This window comes from Dioscorea cayenensis, chromosome 19 (genome assembly GCF_009730915.1).
Source record: "Dioscorea cayenensis subsp. rotundata cultivar TDr96_F1 chromosome 19, TDr96_F1_v2_PseudoChromosome.rev07_lg8_w22 25.fasta, whole genome shotgun sequence".
In the NCBI taxonomy this organism is placed as follows: Eukaryota; Viridiplantae; Streptophyta; class Magnoliopsida; order Dioscoreales; family Dioscoreaceae; genus Dioscorea; species Dioscorea cayenensis.
The window spans coordinates 13,070,011-13,086,941 of record NC_052489.1 but is presented as its reverse complement, the minus strand read 5'-3'; the positions used below and the strand labels follow the sequence as shown (position 1 = coordinate 13,086,941).

The following is a 16,931-nucleotide window of genomic DNA, read 5'->3' as shown; positions in this document are numbered from 1 at the left end:
CCCCTAATGAAGAATGTAGTCACATATTGCAATCTATCCTCTATAGTACATTCACTCAGCCCCACGACATCCTCCATCTTTTTCACCAAGCCTTAGACTCCTCTGTATCAAATCTTCTATTGAACTCTATGGCTCCCAACTTGTGCATACTCTTATAGTTGCAGTCAAATGCTGGTCCTACCTGAGCCTCAGCTTGAGCACAAATGTGCCCATTATAGCCACGAGTTGCTGGAAATCCTTTAGTATATTGCAGGTGTTGGTACATTACCCAATTTAGTCACAGATGCAGCTGAGGATGCATCAAATATATTGTAATGTCTAACAAATTTCTCACTAGATGCATAACCAATACGCTCATTTCCACTAGATGCATATCCTACAAAATGATGATGTTACTAATTACATGATATGCAATATGGTTCTACAATAGGGCCATATTATATAATATCCTAAAATAGGAATATCAAATAACTTTATTCTTAGGAGCATAAACCTTAAACCTTGCTCTGATACCACCCAATGTAACTCCATTTTTCTCCAATATCAATTATTGATCAAATAAATAAATAAATTATCAAATTATCTCACTAAATCTAAGCCATAACATAATAATAAACATTGCCCACAATAAATATGATCAAAATTATGGAATATTCTCACAAATATCAATAGTTTTCATGTCCCATAAATTCTAACATCCATCCTCATGCAATAATTCGAAGTCAATGAAATACAAACTAGCATACTTTAAATGAAATGAGCCTCATGCACTAGTCATCTAAAAAAATGGAGCATACTGTTAGTGCTAACCAAAAGTAATCTCAATCATTTACTCTTGAAAAATAGGTAGCAAAAGATGAGCTATCAACTCATTATTTACTATATTTATACAAATATGTATATATAATCATATAATGAAATATAATCAACTAATTAATAACACAAAATTGATTATGCAATTTTATTCTCATATAAAGAAATATAATCAAATAGTTAAATACACAAAATTAATCATACCAATTTAACTTTGATCAAAAGAAATATAATCAACCAATTAATACCACGCAATCAATATGGCTAATTTAATTTTCTAATTATTGACTCTTTTCTCTATTTTATTTATTTGAACTCTACTTAACTTAGCTAAGTATATCCAATGTTCTAATGGCCATATATCGTCTAGGATATGCGTTATCATTGTTTATATGGATATGCATCCCTATGTCAACAATACCAAATACTCTTATTAGAACAAGACCAACCATCTCACTGTCTTCTATAATCAGCTGTGGACAGTGACGGAGTCAGAAATTACAAGGTTAGGGGGCAAATTACAGAAAAAATAAAATAAAATAAAATAATTATAAATTTTGTTTAAAATTTATTTATATGTTAATTTGTAGTTTAATTTATAAAAACAGGGCCAAATAATAATTTTTTTACAAAACTTAGCTAAAAATATAATTTTATATTTTGTGTAAACTAATTTATTAAACACAAAAAACTAAAACATAGATTTTTGAAAGAAAATATATACTAAATAAAGTAAGTTATATAATATCAATAGATTAAATAATAAGTTTTTGTAAATTTTTTTTAAAAAAAATATTATGTTTAAGCAGATAAGTATTAATATGTAAAAAAAATTTGATTTGATTATCAAATGAGTTAGACAAAAAAAAATATATATATATATATATTATGGATCATTTTGTCACTTTGTTTGCGGTTGATTCACCAAGTCCAACAGCAAGAACGCTCAATCAATCAACAACATTGATTTGATTATCAAATGAGTTAGAAAAAAAAGGCTAAGGAATTGTTTTGAACAAACAGATTACAAATTAGCACTGTTACTTTGCAGCAGCAATGATGGCTTCACTCAGAGACATCTCTACATCTCTGAGGCCTTCCTCTACTTTCTGATAATTAAACCGTTTTTCACTGATCATCTCATTTAATTTCTCTACTGCAATCCTTCGCTTCAATCTCAAGTCCTCCAAGTTTGTTGTCTTTTGTTTTATCTCTTCTTGGCAGAGTTCAATCTCTCCCTCCTTCAGATCTGATTTGAAAATGCACTCCTGGTATTCAACTAATAACTTTCCCAGGTGACCTAGGCCTTCTTGTCTCATCTCTGAGGGCATTTCCTTTTCTTTGGCAGCCTTTTCTAGGCCTAGTTTGGCTTCCTCAAGCAAGATTAGTTCACTCTTCATTCCCGCTTCAAGGCTTTGAATCTCAGTATCCAATGCTTCTGATGTCTTTCTAAAATTAGAAACTTGCTTTTGGATGACAAGAAGTTTTTCTCTCAACTGTTTCAGGTCAGATGATATCTTTATTCTCTCTTCTTCAGACTTCAGTAATTCAGAAGCCTTACCAAAATGCATGCCTCTCTGAACTTGTGCTTCTGAATTGTCCAGATTATCAATAGCAAATAGTACTCTTTCCGTTTCTTTCCTCTGAGTTTCAGCATCTCGAAATCTTGATTTTTGGAGGTCAATGCTACTTCGAAGGTCAGATTCAGATTGCCGGGCTCTCAAATATGCAGCGTCAATTTCTTCTTTCTGCATCTGAAGTCTCATCAGTTCTTCATTCTTGGTTGCTAAAGGTTTAGAACATGCTTCTACCCTTGCCCTGGCATGGAATTCTCTTTCCTCCCAATAATGAGACTTGGATGAAAAATTCTCCATCGCTGATTTGGCGGCTAATAACTTGTTCTCGATAACAGCTTTCCTTTCCTGTTTTTCAGATAAGGCGAACTTGAGAGCTGTTAACTCCTCTTGCTTTGACTGAAGATCCTGAGTTACAGTTTCACATTTTTGCAGAAGCTGATCGACTTCAACAGTTCCATTCTCAATTAATGCAGAAGCTCTAATAGCATCTGCTGAAGTAACTAGCTTAAGTCGCGCCTCACATAACTTGGTCTGGACATACTGAAGCTTTTCTTCTGAAGCTTCAACCTGCTCGGTATGTTCCTCAGGTTCAGCATGACCAAGATTCTGATCATTATTTCCTTGATCCATTTCAACAAGCTTTTCAGGGCAGCAAATCTCTTCTTTAGGTTCAACATTCATTAGTTCATTAGAAAAGAACATTCTTTTAAATTCATCCTTCTCCTGCATGGCATTCTCATATAAGACCATCAGTTTCTCATTCTCTTCATGCATCTCACGGAGCTGGTTCTCCAGGTATCCGACATCCCTAGTATCCGAACAAAGATTCTGATGGCTAGAATCATCATGCATGATGAACTCTTCCCGAATGTTCTTTTGGCCTTCATTGCTCTCAACTTGAACCGTATCCTGAGCCAGCTTACCTGTACATCCTGCTGCAGTGCTCTCATAGAGTTCAATGAGTTTGTTGTTGTCTTCTATGAGATCTTTCAATTTCATACGGATTTCCTCATTTTCCTTGGCCAATATGATGGCAGTCTCATGAGCTTCTGCCTCTCGCTGACTAGCCATTGCAATGGCATCTACCATTGTTTTAAGCTCTATTTGGTCATCAGATAAACTATTTATTCCTGGAAAATTAGGCTCAGTAATTTCTGGCTCCTGGCTTGCTTCAGCTGGAACATTTGTTGTCTTTCTCTTTTCTTCAAGCTGAGATTCTAAATCATCCACACGCCTGTTGATGTTTTCAATATTAATCAACCAGAAAATGAAGTATCTGAGACTAGGCGGTACATTAATAAGACAAAATGCTAGACAGATGCAGACAGATAGATAAAATCAAACATCACAAGGACCTCACAGTTTAAAACACACTTGAATGTTCTAAATGATAAGAAAGGCACGTCAATTTTCCACTTGCATGTACTTGTATGAAAACCAACAAAGGAGATTCTCAAGTGTACAAGGACGATTAGACAGGTAATCTAGACTGCAATCAGTAGAGTCGGTAAGATCTTGCTAATGCACTATACACATTGTACAACAGCTAAATAGAATATGAACTCTTCAATGAAGTCCAATTCATTCACAATTATCTAGACTGCAATCCATAATTTTTAGAGGGGCCTTGCATATCATGTTTATTTGCTATTATGCAAAATTGACAGCCATTAGAGCAATGAAAAGAAAATCATGATAGGTTTTCGAACCAATGATGTGAATATAGAGCAACATGTAAATTTACTTCTGAATGCTCCATTATGCATTTCTTATAAAGACTGCACAAGAAACCACCCATATCCTATCCAATTGACGCATAATTATGATGTTGTCCAACATCTACCTTTTTAGCATTTGGTGATGTATATTACAAATATGCATTTGAAGCTCCTTTTACATTTCTACGTATATTGCTTGGATTTTGGACCAAATCCAATCAACAGGAGATTAATAATAAGTCACCAAAGCTTTGTTAAGTTCTATCATAGAACATAAACTACTGGATATCAAACAAAATTTGTGTAAAATATAAAGTATTTGAAATGTTTAGAATTAGATTTTTTTTTCCTTTAAAATTAAGCAATCATCATCTTAATTAATACCTTTCCAATTTTTCTTTGGCCTCAAGGCAGAAATTTAAGTTTTTACGAAGTGCCTCCACTTCCCTTCGATTTTGAATAGCCTGCATAGAAGAGCAAAGCATTGAGATAAATACAGAATACAAACAGTTAAATAGCCTGCATAGCAGAGCAAAGCATTAGAGAAACCATTGAAAATGCCAACCTGCAAATGAAGGAGCTCATTTTCCTCATTTACAGCAGAATCCCAAGTTAGCGTAAGGTCCTGTGTCGAAAAACAAAATTCATATGTACCAAACAAAGATATGATACCATGATCTGTTACAGCAAAATTTATTCTAGACATCAGACATTCTAAAATATCTGCAGAATGATAGTCTAATGTTTAAACATACTTATGAACAGAAAATAACATGTAACTCAGAATAAGAACATCTAAACCATTTTCTATGAGCATATTAGTAAAGAGCAGGCTATGCTATGGTACAGACTCTGTGAGAAATCTAACCTGTACAGATTCTTTCTCATGCATAAGTTTCCAATCTAGTGCTTCCAGTAACTGCAAGATAGAAATTATTGATGTAAATATAAAATGTGGATAATTAACACAAAATCCTAATTAATATCATTAAATAATACCTTATCTTGCAAAACTGTGATCTGTTCTTTCATCATTTCTCTCTCACCCTCTTCAACAAATGACTGCAATCTAATTAATCACAATATAGGATTTTATAGACTTAATGAATAATAAGCACAGCTGGTGGACAAAATTGTGATGAGTTCCAGTACAATAGGAAGTCCATGACACACAAATAAAAAACTAAAACTCAAACTACAGGGACAATGGAACACACCTTCTTAATTCTTCTTTCAAGCGCAAATTGTCCATGGCAAACCTAGTTACTTCTGGATTTCTATCAACCTGATTACGCAGAACCTCAATTTCCTTCAAGATTTCTTCCTTTTCTTGCAAAAGATGTGCTTCAGCTGCAAGCTTTCCAGATGCCACTGCCTCCAACCTTCTAATACGCTCCTCGCGGAACCGAAGCCTCATCTTAAGACTTTGTACCTCTTCAGTTCTTTGAGTAGCCTGATGACATCAAAATGTTTCACATCAGTGACTATGCAGGCTTCTCATATAATTGAATAGGAACAGAGTTTTTGTCAGATAATAAATTGATAAAATTCAGCTCCAGTTAGATTGTTCTCATGATTAATGATATAATAACTCGTATAGTCTCATTAAATCATATAAGAGTCTGTACCAGCTGCTCCGCAGCTTGCTTTTCAGCAGCCATTGCCTTCAATGTAACTTCTTTTTCTCGATCCCTTCTAAAAGCTGCAGCAAGTACTGCTTCATATTCTTTTCGCTAGAATCCAAAAGATTTGTTAAGTGTAAGAATAGAAAAAGTAACGGAGCAGAAGATAAAAATCAAATTTCAGTAAACTTTAAGAAATAGAGAATTGAAAAACTAGGGTGGCTATAGAAGACAATAAGTGAAATTTGAGGTCAGATAATAGAAAACACACCTGAGATAACCTTTTATCAAATGTGAGTGGACTAAATGAGCCCTGGCCTCCGTCCCATTTAAAAATGCCTGGTGATCCGGCAGAGCAAGCAGTCTTGCTTTCAGATTCTTGATTCTCATTTACATCATTGACCAAATTTCTCAGACGATTCACCTCTTTCTACATAAGAGTAAAGGCATAAGTCAGCTAGATAAAATAAACAAAACCTAATTGGGTGATAAGCATACACCCAAGGCTGGACTGATGAATTCTCACTTCCAAGGAAATTATATGCATATCGACCAAAGAATCACAAAGTAAAAAATAACATGAATAATGTTGACCAAAGAATCACTGTGTGCAGGTGTTCTAATTTTTTAAAATAAATAATGAATTTGTATGGCCATAACTTTGCATAGAGCACACTCTTTACATATTTGGACGGAAATTTTTAAGAAAAATGATGATCAGCATCCAGTGATGACTGTGTTTCCAAAAAAATATGAAGTACCGCTGAATTACTGCAGAGAAAAGTCTCGAATTAGCTAAAACATTTTCAATAGTACCTTTAGCTGTTGAATTTGTAGCCGTAAAGTCAGCACATCCCCAGAAGCATCCTCATTAATGATAGCCTGAATGTAGAAGGGTTAAGCACACACTGTTACGCTACATTCAGTGGAAACACGCGTAAAGACAAGAATTGTGCATCTTACATTATTTCTTATGAACTTTGCACGCTGTGCAAATTTTAGCGTACTTAATGTTTCCAAACCACAGCTGCATAAGATATCCAAAATTCAATCAGCATTACAGAACCATTGTATAATAATGAGCTTTACATATAAAGTAGAAGAGGAAATAGACGCTGACCAATTAGAAGGGCTTATATTTGCAATTATAGTAGTTTTAGAGTTCCCTCCCAGAGAGTCCTGTGTGAAGACCAAATATAAAAGTTTATATGATGCTTTTAATAGAAATAATGAATGTCAATGATAAATGGCACAATAATAATACACAGTATATTTCTTGCACATAATAAAGACCAAAAATTAGCCCATCAATATATTGATGTTCCTTTAAGCACATACAGCATGCAAATACAGGAATAAACTTTGATATAATCTGTTCCAAATGTGATTTAGTACTCGAAAAGAACTCCTTCGGGAAGGAAAGAAAGACAAAACAAAACAAACAAAAAGAAAACAAGAAAACATCAAATAAGTCAACATAAGTTCTTGATAAGTTAGATCTAATGGGTCAATTTTATGCGATGTCACTTAAATTTTTATAAACCAAGTTTTTTCTGCAAGTCAGCATAAACAACCTTAGATATAAGTTTTTTTATTCATTATCTGGAATTTATATGGCATGACCAAATACTTCTAGAAATAGGAGGCATTTAAATCGGGTAGATAATGTTTTCCTATCATATATAACAATTTTCCATGCTTGCTTGTAACCCAAGAAAATGTGGGATAAAAATATACAAAAACTTTTAACATAAAGTTTATAAATGGCCACACAAAACTTAAAACCTCAAACTTCTTATCCACTAAGGACCATCTCAACAAATGATATACATATCATAAAGTTTGTCCACAGCACAAATTTACATTGAATAAGTCCCTAGGATGTTTGTTATGACTCGGTAACAAATCTGCTCATTCCTTCCTTAAAACTCCATTGAAAGAATTTTGACTCAATTTATATGAGGGCTGGAACTTGGGAGTTCCTCCTTCGAGAGAAATTCAATAACTGTTTTAAAAAATTGGAGGTGTTCATAGTGATTGAAATTTCCTTTCACTTGGTAGAACAAAGATAGAAAAAAAAATGTGTGGTGTCATTTTGAAATCGACGTCTCACGTATCACTCTTATACCAACTCCACAATTTACTTAGGAACATATCCTACAGAAGAAAATAGCTGCCTGCATTTTGTGCTGGCCCCAGTATATGAATCAAGTCAAAGACCATCCAGAGTTCATGCACCTAAAACTATCATAATGGACATGAAATCACCTGAAGAAGGAAGGTCAGTTTTGAATCTCGGTAAGGAACATGCAACGACTTCTTGCTTGAGCTGACTAGGTTCATAATAACAAGCCTGCAAAAAAGATTGCAACTCAAGTGAGCAGAAACAAGTGGGCTGACAGGCAAAAGCTACAAATTTTGTTGAAGAAAACTAATTTGAATATCAAGCTGGAAGTGAATAAACAAACCCTAGAGTTGAAAGTGATTTATTGATATTGGTCGCTTCCTTAAGTCGATCGCCTTCAGCACCTGAGCTCTTTTGCCTAAAAAAACATGCATATGTAAAATTTGTAATAACCAAAGATCGCATTGAAACAGCAGGGCAACTCCTTCATTCAAACAGTTACTACAAAAAAATCAACCATCTACTAAAATTCTAAAGCTTTAGCACCAATTATCCCACTAGTAGTTTAATGTACTCAGGAAATCAAAGGATATTGATATAATTTAGTTAGCTAAGAAACTGAAAGCCAATTAAAAAACTGATATCCATCTAGCATTGCCAGAATAAAAAAATGCATCTGTAAACATATTATTGAGTTGTGATATCCGAAGATCTTACCTCTCTGAACCAGCAAGGTCTACAAGATTAAGACGAGCAAACCTGTGATGAGTTATTCCTTGGGATTCCCACTACAAAAGGAAAAAAAAACTCAATATATGAAGACCATTCAGTAAAAGCTCTAAGATGAAAACAAGTGCAGATCGTCAACAATAATCAGATTAGAAATACAATAGGATGCCATTACACACCTTACTTTCTATCACACAGGTAAAAACACTGTGAGAGCGACTACTTGCTCGGTTCATGTTTGTGGAAGCTACCTTTCTGTTTGCAGCCCCCTACAAGCAAATATATAAACAAAATAAAATGCTAGATTCATAGTAGAATGCTCAAAAACCAAAGTTGAAACAATAGTAAATTCATCAAGCAGCCAAAAACCTGAACAAGTTGTTGCAGAACATCCCGAGCACTTGAAACCTCAAATTCTGTCAAGTTCTCCACATAGACCCCTTTTCGTGCATCTTCTCGTATCTGAATGGATCAAAATGCATGTTTACTCGATGGATCATGACCAAATGAGAAAATTATTAATGCATTGAGCTAAAATCAAAGTTAGAGCATAGTGAGTTGTTGCAGTTTAACTCTATAACAACAACAAGAGTTTGAGATACTGGATTCAACCAGAACATTAACAAGAAAAATTACCTGTAAATTGGCGGAGGATGGATCCAGAAGATCTAGAATCTGTTCATTGTAGATTTCCAAAAATGAGCATTTACAAGTAAATTGTAGCTTTTCATCTCTTTGTGTATCCTTCTCCTGTCAACACATCCACAATAAATTAGTTTCAGGAAAGCTTTAGAAGAAATGAAATCCACACAGCATTTGTCTTTCAGATGTATTACGCTTTAGCAGGTTGTCAAGCAAGTTTTTAGCAAATCAAAATCTCAGTTCTAAATGAGTTATAAAATATTATTTACAGGCTATGTTAATATTGCTTTCTGGGAAGGTTTTCCAATCTTGGCTGAGAAACAAAAGTAACAACTTTTTATTGAAAGGCGCATTAGGCATTTTGAGTTTATCTCTATAACAGGAAAGACAAACGAAATAGCAAAGCACTTAAAAGAAATAAATAAAATCCAGAAAGAAAAGCATATGGAGAAATCCAATTTACCTTCTGTATCCTCGAAAACAGGTATTCAAATACCCGAGGCGTCATCCCACAATTAACACTATGCCTACGGGTGCCTCCTTCAATGTCTCCTAACATTGTATGCGTCTTCCCACTCCCAGTCTGTATAAAAATGACATATCTGAGACATCAGTTTCTTCTGAAACTGTGAATAACATGCATGCACTTCAAAGGAAAAAAATAAAAAATTTGATGAACATTAGCGGCATTGAAATTAGTCGCCCTCAAACAAATATTAAAACACATTTATATTCACAGAAAGCAAATGGTGGCTAGAACTCACTTGCCCATAGGCAAACATACAGCTGTTATAGCCAGCCATGCAATTTTCAACCATAGGTACTCCAGCTACTTTAAATAACTTCTCCTGTCAAGAGATCTAACATGTTAAACTGACTGATAAATGCATGGATAAATCTCAAATTGCAGACAGAACTAAACTACCTGGCTGACATTCTCATCAGCAACAAGATCAAAAGTAAACCGAGACTCAGGGTGTCCAGTCCAGGTGATTGTTTGGCAATTATCCTGCCTAACACACTTATTGTTTCCCTGAAGTGACATTTCGGTGTCGCTGAGAGGACGAATCCGAATGACAACCTATTACAAAATTAACACACAATCAATCTGCACATCAACTAGAACATCTTCAAAGAAGACAAGCAACAAGAAGGCACAACCAATACAAGAACAACTTTGTGAGGAGAATCCTTCCAAGATGGCATCTTGAACAGGAATTTTGGTATACCTGAACGTTGTTATCCTTCAAGAAAGAAGGATCCTCCTGAAGCTCAAATCCCTCGCCCGATGACCCAGCCACAACGGGGGCCTCCCGATCGCCATCCGAATCCCTTCCTCCCAACTCCATAGGCACTGATTCGGCTCCCGATGAGAGTTCCTGAAACCTCAACCTGCTTCTGATGGCGCTTCCCGGCTCTGAAACTGCCGGCATTCTGTTCATCAATGGAGGAGCTTCGTAGAAATTCTAGGGTTTCGATTTCAAAGGAATAAGATTCAAGAACAGAGAGAGAGAGAGAGAGAGAGAGAGAGAGAGACGTTGAGAGAAAACGAGAAGGGGGATGGATTTGAAGCTTTTGATGAGATCGGACGGTGGAGGAATGATGAATGGACGGTCACGATTGGAAGAATTCAAATTTCAGGACCGTTTGGATTTGAAAATTCGGACATGTCTTTTGGATGGTCTCCAGTAGAGGAACCTAAAAATAAGGCCCACTATTCATACTTTTTTTTGTGATGAATCACAAGATGAAGTGCCACGTAGGATAGTTCTTTAAAATGGACGGTTTCTTAGGTACAGATTATTGCTGAATAATAATGTCTGTTTGATGCGCTGAACGCTGACCGTTCATGTGGTTTCTTAACATGTGGGAGATCTTATATATATATATATATATATAATATATATTAATTTTTTAAATAAATTTAGAAGCCAATATTAATTATTATGATCAAGCAAAAACCATTGAATGAAGTTCGTTTGTGTTGATTTATTCCTCCAAATTAAAACATCTTCTGTAAAGACCTTAAAGTCCCTGTAATATTTGCATAAAACTTGCATAAAACTTGCATGCCCCAACAAATTTATGAGTGATTTATAAGTATTTCTTTTCAATAAATTTTAATTAAAAAATGGCAGCCCCAAAATTCTATATTTGGCGCTTCAGTACACAAAAATACAGCTTCTACAGTAAAAGTTTCTCCAACCACCATCTCTATTATTAACTCTAAAATAGAATATTCTAAGAATATTCTTCTCACTTCACATTTTTATATTTAGTAATTTTTTCACTTCTAATCATTGAATTTAAATATTATATTATTTTGAAATATAAATTTTATTTTTATATTTTTTATAAATATTTATTAAATATAAAATTTGATTGATAAACTACAAATATAAATACAAACATTACATTACATTAATTACTTAATAAAAACATAACATACAAACAAGCATCATCATGGAAAACAATACATTATTAAAAACTAAAGTAGCAACCACAAATGTTCAATCAATGCATTGCGAAGTGTAATATGAGCATCTTTGTCCTTAATTTTCTTGTAACGACCAAGAAATTGTTCAAATCGAGCATCTTCATCTTGTACCAATTCAACTACTGGGGTCGGCACTTCACTTACATCCACGATTGGTGCATTGAGATCTCGTTCATCCTCAACTATCATGTATACAAGCACAACAATAAGAAATTTTACAGAAAAGAGGACATTTTCAACAACCACCCCCTTCTGGATCTAACATATTTAATGATATCTTTGGCAATATTGGTGGAAGTGGCGATGACATGTCAGATTATTAGACCCATCTACTTCAGCTTTCATTAGTTGTATTTTGAGTGTTGTGATTTTTTTTTTATTGCTATCGATGATAATCTATGACTATTTTCTATGTTTTTTATTTTATTGTTCATGTAATTTTCATTAATGTTAATGAAGTTATATTTCGTGTATTATTTTCGTTAATTTTTTATTTTTTATTAATTGAAAAATACAAACTTAAATTATAAATTATTTAATTTAATTAAAATATAAAATTATAAATATAAATTTTATAAAAAAGAAAAACAAAAAAAAAGAATAAAAAAGAAAAATAAATTAAAAAAATTTAAATTGAAAAAAACAAGAAAAAGAATAAAAAAAGATAAAAATAAAGCTGAAAAATTAAAAACTAAAAAAATCAAAAAAGATAAAAAAAGATAAATAATAAATTGAAAAAATAAAAAAAAATAAACTGAAAATTAAAACTAAAAAATAAAAAAGGATAAAATAGATAAATAATAATCTAAAAAAATAAATCATAAACTGAAAAAATAAATAAAAAAAAACTGAAAAATAAAAATGAAACAAAAAATAAAACTGAAAAAAAGAGGAAAAAAAAATTCAAAATGAAAACTGAAAAAATAATAATAATAAAAAATATAGTGATGCTACAGTGGTGCGCTACATGTTGCGCACCACTGTAGCAGTCCACAAATCTGGCGCAGGATTTGGTGCTAGATTAGAGCAAATCATGCGCCAAATTTGAGTGAAAACTTTATATTTGGAGTAGGGTTGGAGAAGTAAGAAAAAAAAACTTTTTGCCTTTATTTGATTTTATAAATTAAAATATAAAAGATATTAAAGTGTTGTTTTGTTGGTTGCAAGTAGGTGTAATGTTAATGGTTTTGTATGTAGCTACTAAATCTATTATTTTGTATATTGTAAACATATAACTTACATGCAAAACGATTTACATTTGTTTGTAAATAAAGTCATGGTCTTCGTAAATTATAATGTAAGTGAAAATATTATATTTCAAATTACAATAGTAATATTTAGTTGGATGTGATCAGCAATGTTGCATTTGCTTAGTAAAGATATGGTCACTATGTGAGTGGGATGCTTGGATTACCCCATTCTTCATTATTATCACCAATAATTAAATATTTTTAAAATCCTTAAATCAAGTAATAATAAACTATTTATTAAATTTAAAATATTTTAATATTTCTATAAAAAAATTAAATATTTATTTAATAATATATTATTATTTGAAAATATTTAAAAATATTCCTATAATTAAATTCAAATAATAAATTGTATTTTCTAAGCATAAAATTAAATTAATAAATATAAAAATTACAATACGTTTAATCACGCTATTACATAGATTGCAGCATTTGAATTGAACATTCATTCCAAAAAGAAAATATTACATCATGCTAAATAAATATATTATAAAAACAAATTTCATTCAATAGTGACATCAATATTTATCTAAAATATGACATTATATAAATTAGAAAATTCAACATCACATTAACACAAAAATAATGGCATCCAATATTTATTTGAAATATAAAATTTAACATTTATCCAAAATACAACATCATTCAAAATATATCGTTTTAAATATAATAAGGCACTAAATTCGACAAGACAATACAATATAGTAATAACACACAACGGTATTTCAACAACTCATGCTCGCCAACCGCCTCTCAGTTTATCAAGAAAATCATCCAACTAAAGCCATCGGGAGGAATGGATTTTGTTTATAAACTCAGTTGTTAGAAGAAGATTTTGAAACAAATGATCATATGCTCGTCCAAGATCATTATTAGTATAGCAATCACTCAAAGTCAATCTCATCAAACAATTGATTACCAATAAATTGACTCTTGTCTTTCTCTTAGACATTTGCAATTCTTCTTAATTCGGATGCAACATTTCTCATGATTTCTTCATGTATAAGTATCTTTTGGCAATTTTTTTACCCTCCTTAGCCTTATAAGTGGAGCTTGTTGTTAAATCATTACTAGGACGTTGACTTGGTGCAACACCATCAAAATCATTGAACCTTTAGTTTGGTTGTCAATACCGACAGTTGCCGATGTTGGTGATTGTTCCATATGCGCACCTAGGCTTCTAAAGCTTTGCGAACCTATTTTCACAAGAGATCCAGTGACTTGGTCATTTTCACACAATGGTCATCTCTTGATAGTCTTGAATTTGTTTATTAACATAAAGCTCCTCCGCCATACATGCTTTCAAACATAAAACACACAATTTATAATTAGAGCCAATGAACAAATATCACGCAAATTATTACTCATATTCTCCAACTTACTACTTAGTTGTATATATATTTGGTCTTCCTTCTCCTACATAAAATTATCCCACCACATACTACTTAAACTCTCGAGTTTTTTTCACTACAAAAATTTCACAGCTTTACAACAGCACAATCTGTTGCAAATTAGAATTTGCGATGGATTTGCAACGGATTACGTAGGTCACTATTTCTCTCATCGCAAATATTTTTGTGATGGAAAAGTTATCCGTCGCAACGTTTCCAACGGATTTGCAATGGATGGGCAACAAGTCCATTGCAAATCTGTTGCTAACTTGCAATGATTTTGTAATATATTTGCAACAAATCCATTACCAAATCCATTGCAAATTTTCTACGGATTTGTATCTGAATTTTTAGATTTGTGACAAATTAGTGCACTTCAACAAAAAAGACTTATTGTGACATTTTTGAAGCAATATTTTTGGCAAATGTCACTTGAAATCATTAAAATGACATTTAAACGATAATTGTAATAAATATTGGTATCCTTTTATTTGCTCCTATATTTATAATGACATTTCTACTTATAATCACAAAACGTTTTTTGTTTTGTGATATTTTTAAATATTTTAAGGGACTTTGATAAAAATATTGGTACAATATTATTTGTGAAGATGCTTATCCCAACCTATGTATGAATATCATAATTCAATATGATTTTTATTGCATTAATTTGTTATGACACATTTGAATATATATATATAGTTTCAAAAAATAAATGATAATTTGAAATTGAAAAAGGCAGTATTTGAGGAAAAATAAAAGCCACAATATTTTGATTTTCAAGAGCACAAAAATTTGGCGGCAATTTTTTTTTTTTTGTAAGCGCCAAAACCTATGTGGCTTATATATTCAAGATCTATAAGGCATGCAACAAACCATAATAGTGCAAAAAGACAAAAGTAAATTTCTTGTCTGGAGATAAAGTAAGTATCTTAATTTTTATTTATTCTATAGTATTTTTTAGCATTATGTTTCTAGTAATGTTATTTAAATATTTAACTTGTTGTTTATTTTGGTGGATGATTGATAAATGATTAATTTCTTAATTGGTTTTTGTTAAAAAAAGTATGAGAATTTTAATTAATCAAATCCTAGGGGTTGAGAATATTTTTAAAATAAAATAAAAAAAGATTGAATTTAATTGGGACGAGATCTCCAAAACAATCCTTTATTGTTGGAAATTAAAATGTGTTTTGGCTTTTCTCCTTGCCAACATGATGATGGGGTGGTTGTGATATGATGGGGGGTCACAACATGGATATAAGGCTTTAATCCTTGAAATTGCCTTTTAGTTTTTTGATTTAACACTAGTTTTGTTGAAGTTTTACAATTTGTACCTTTTTTTCATTTTTTTATAGCGTTCTTGCTATTCTTAAATAGACACACATAGCTTTGTTTAAGTTTTACAATTTGCCCCTTACGTAATTTTTTTAATAGGATTCTCGTCATAGCTATGACACACACATAGTTTTGTTTAAGTTTTATATTTCATCTTCTTTTTCTAAATTAAATTTTTTTAAGAGTTGTTATTTTAGTTATGACACATAGATAAACTTAAACAAATTATATATTTTTTTTAAATAATAATAGTTTATTTGTATTCTTTTTTTATGCAAATTATATATCTTCCACATACTTTTTCTATATTTCAAATTAGTATTATTGATTCCAAAATGATACTTCATTTAATTTAATTTTATTCTTATATTAGTTGATTTTATTAAATATAAAAATTATTGTAGGCTGGAGATGCTTGAAGCAGTCTTGGTTCTCATAATCTCAATTAAGCACTATTCCTCAATTTCATTATAGTGATAATGATCCTATTGATGCTACGATGTTTATAATATCATTTAATTATATTTTTTAATTTTTAAAATTATAATTTTTATAATTTATTTATGATTTTTTTAATTAATTGATTTAGATAACCACTGATGTATTTGTATATTTTATTTTACATATAAGTGACCACCATAATAAATTTAAAGCCAATTCTAAGGATTGAAGCCTTAGCTTTATCATAATATTTGAAAGCTATACATGATGCAATAGTAGAAAATGAACAATAATGACCAAAATAGAATCTTTTAAATATACAGAATCCATGGAGCCAGAAAGTTGGAATACAACAATATAAAACAAAAGATAAAGCAATAGTAGGTATTCACATGCTTGCAAGTGATTCGATAATGATGACAAACCAAATAACCTATGAACATAATTGACTACAACAATGCAAAGCTACATACACAGTTTATTATTTGCTATTCCTTGCATCTAGTAAGCTCAAGCAAACAATGTCATGAGCATTCCATCAAAGTTAAACATAGACAATATTGAATTTATAACAAGGCAAGATTGAAATTCAACAATGTAGATGATAAGCATAATATTTTTAACATCGAATGAAGAAAATGATGTTCCAAATAGAATAGAACAATTCGCCAACAAACCAAGAAATTCCAAATGAACACAAAAAGCAAAGGTTAAAAGACTGAACTTTTACAGCACCAGTGATTTATTAACAATAGAGAACCAGTTACAGAAACAAAATTTGCAAACAA

At 31.8% G+C, this 16,931-nt stretch overlaps 1 protein-coding gene across 1 annotated transcript; it reads right to left on the bottom strand.

Moving 5' to 3' along the window:
• Positions 1-1,731: 1,731 nt before the first annotated feature.
• LOC120250216 (kinesin-like protein KIN-12G) lies at positions 1,732-10,743 on the bottom strand. Its single transcript, XM_039259009.1, has 21 exons — positions 10,456-10,743; positions 10,152-10,307; positions 9,991-10,074; positions 9,690-9,809; positions 9,221-9,334; positions 8,954-9,046; positions 8,764-8,853; positions 8,573-8,643; positions 8,199-8,273; positions 7,999-8,083; positions 6,851-6,909; positions 6,694-6,757; positions 6,547-6,612; positions 6,002-6,160; positions 5,737-5,841; positions 5,326-5,561; positions 5,108-5,177; positions 4,977-5,027; positions 4,674-4,733; positions 4,493-4,572; positions 1,732-3,624 (listed from the first exon to the last, which is right to left on the bottom strand). Exons 1-21 carry the CDS (start codon positions 10,666-10,668, stop codon positions 1,854-1,856), a joined length of 3,822 nt encoding a protein of 1,273 aa, XP_039114943.1. The 5' UTR covers positions 10,669-10,743; the 3' UTR covers positions 1,732-1,853.
• Between the last annotated feature and the right edge of the window lie 6,188 nt (positions 10,744-16,931).

Coding starts and splice junctions, on each gene's coding strand:
- LOC120250216 (XM_039259009.1), bottom strand. CDS start 10,668: ATGAACAGAATGCCGGCAGTTTCAGAGCCGGGAAGCGCCATCAGAAGC. Junction 6,613..6,693: donor CAAAGTTCATAAGAAATAAT/GTAAGATGCACA, acceptor TTCTACATTCAG/GCTATCATTAATGAGGATGC. Junction 4,734..4,976: donor ATGAGAAAGAATCTGTACAG/GTTAGATTTCTC, acceptor TTTTCGACACAG/GACCTTACGCTAACTTGGGA.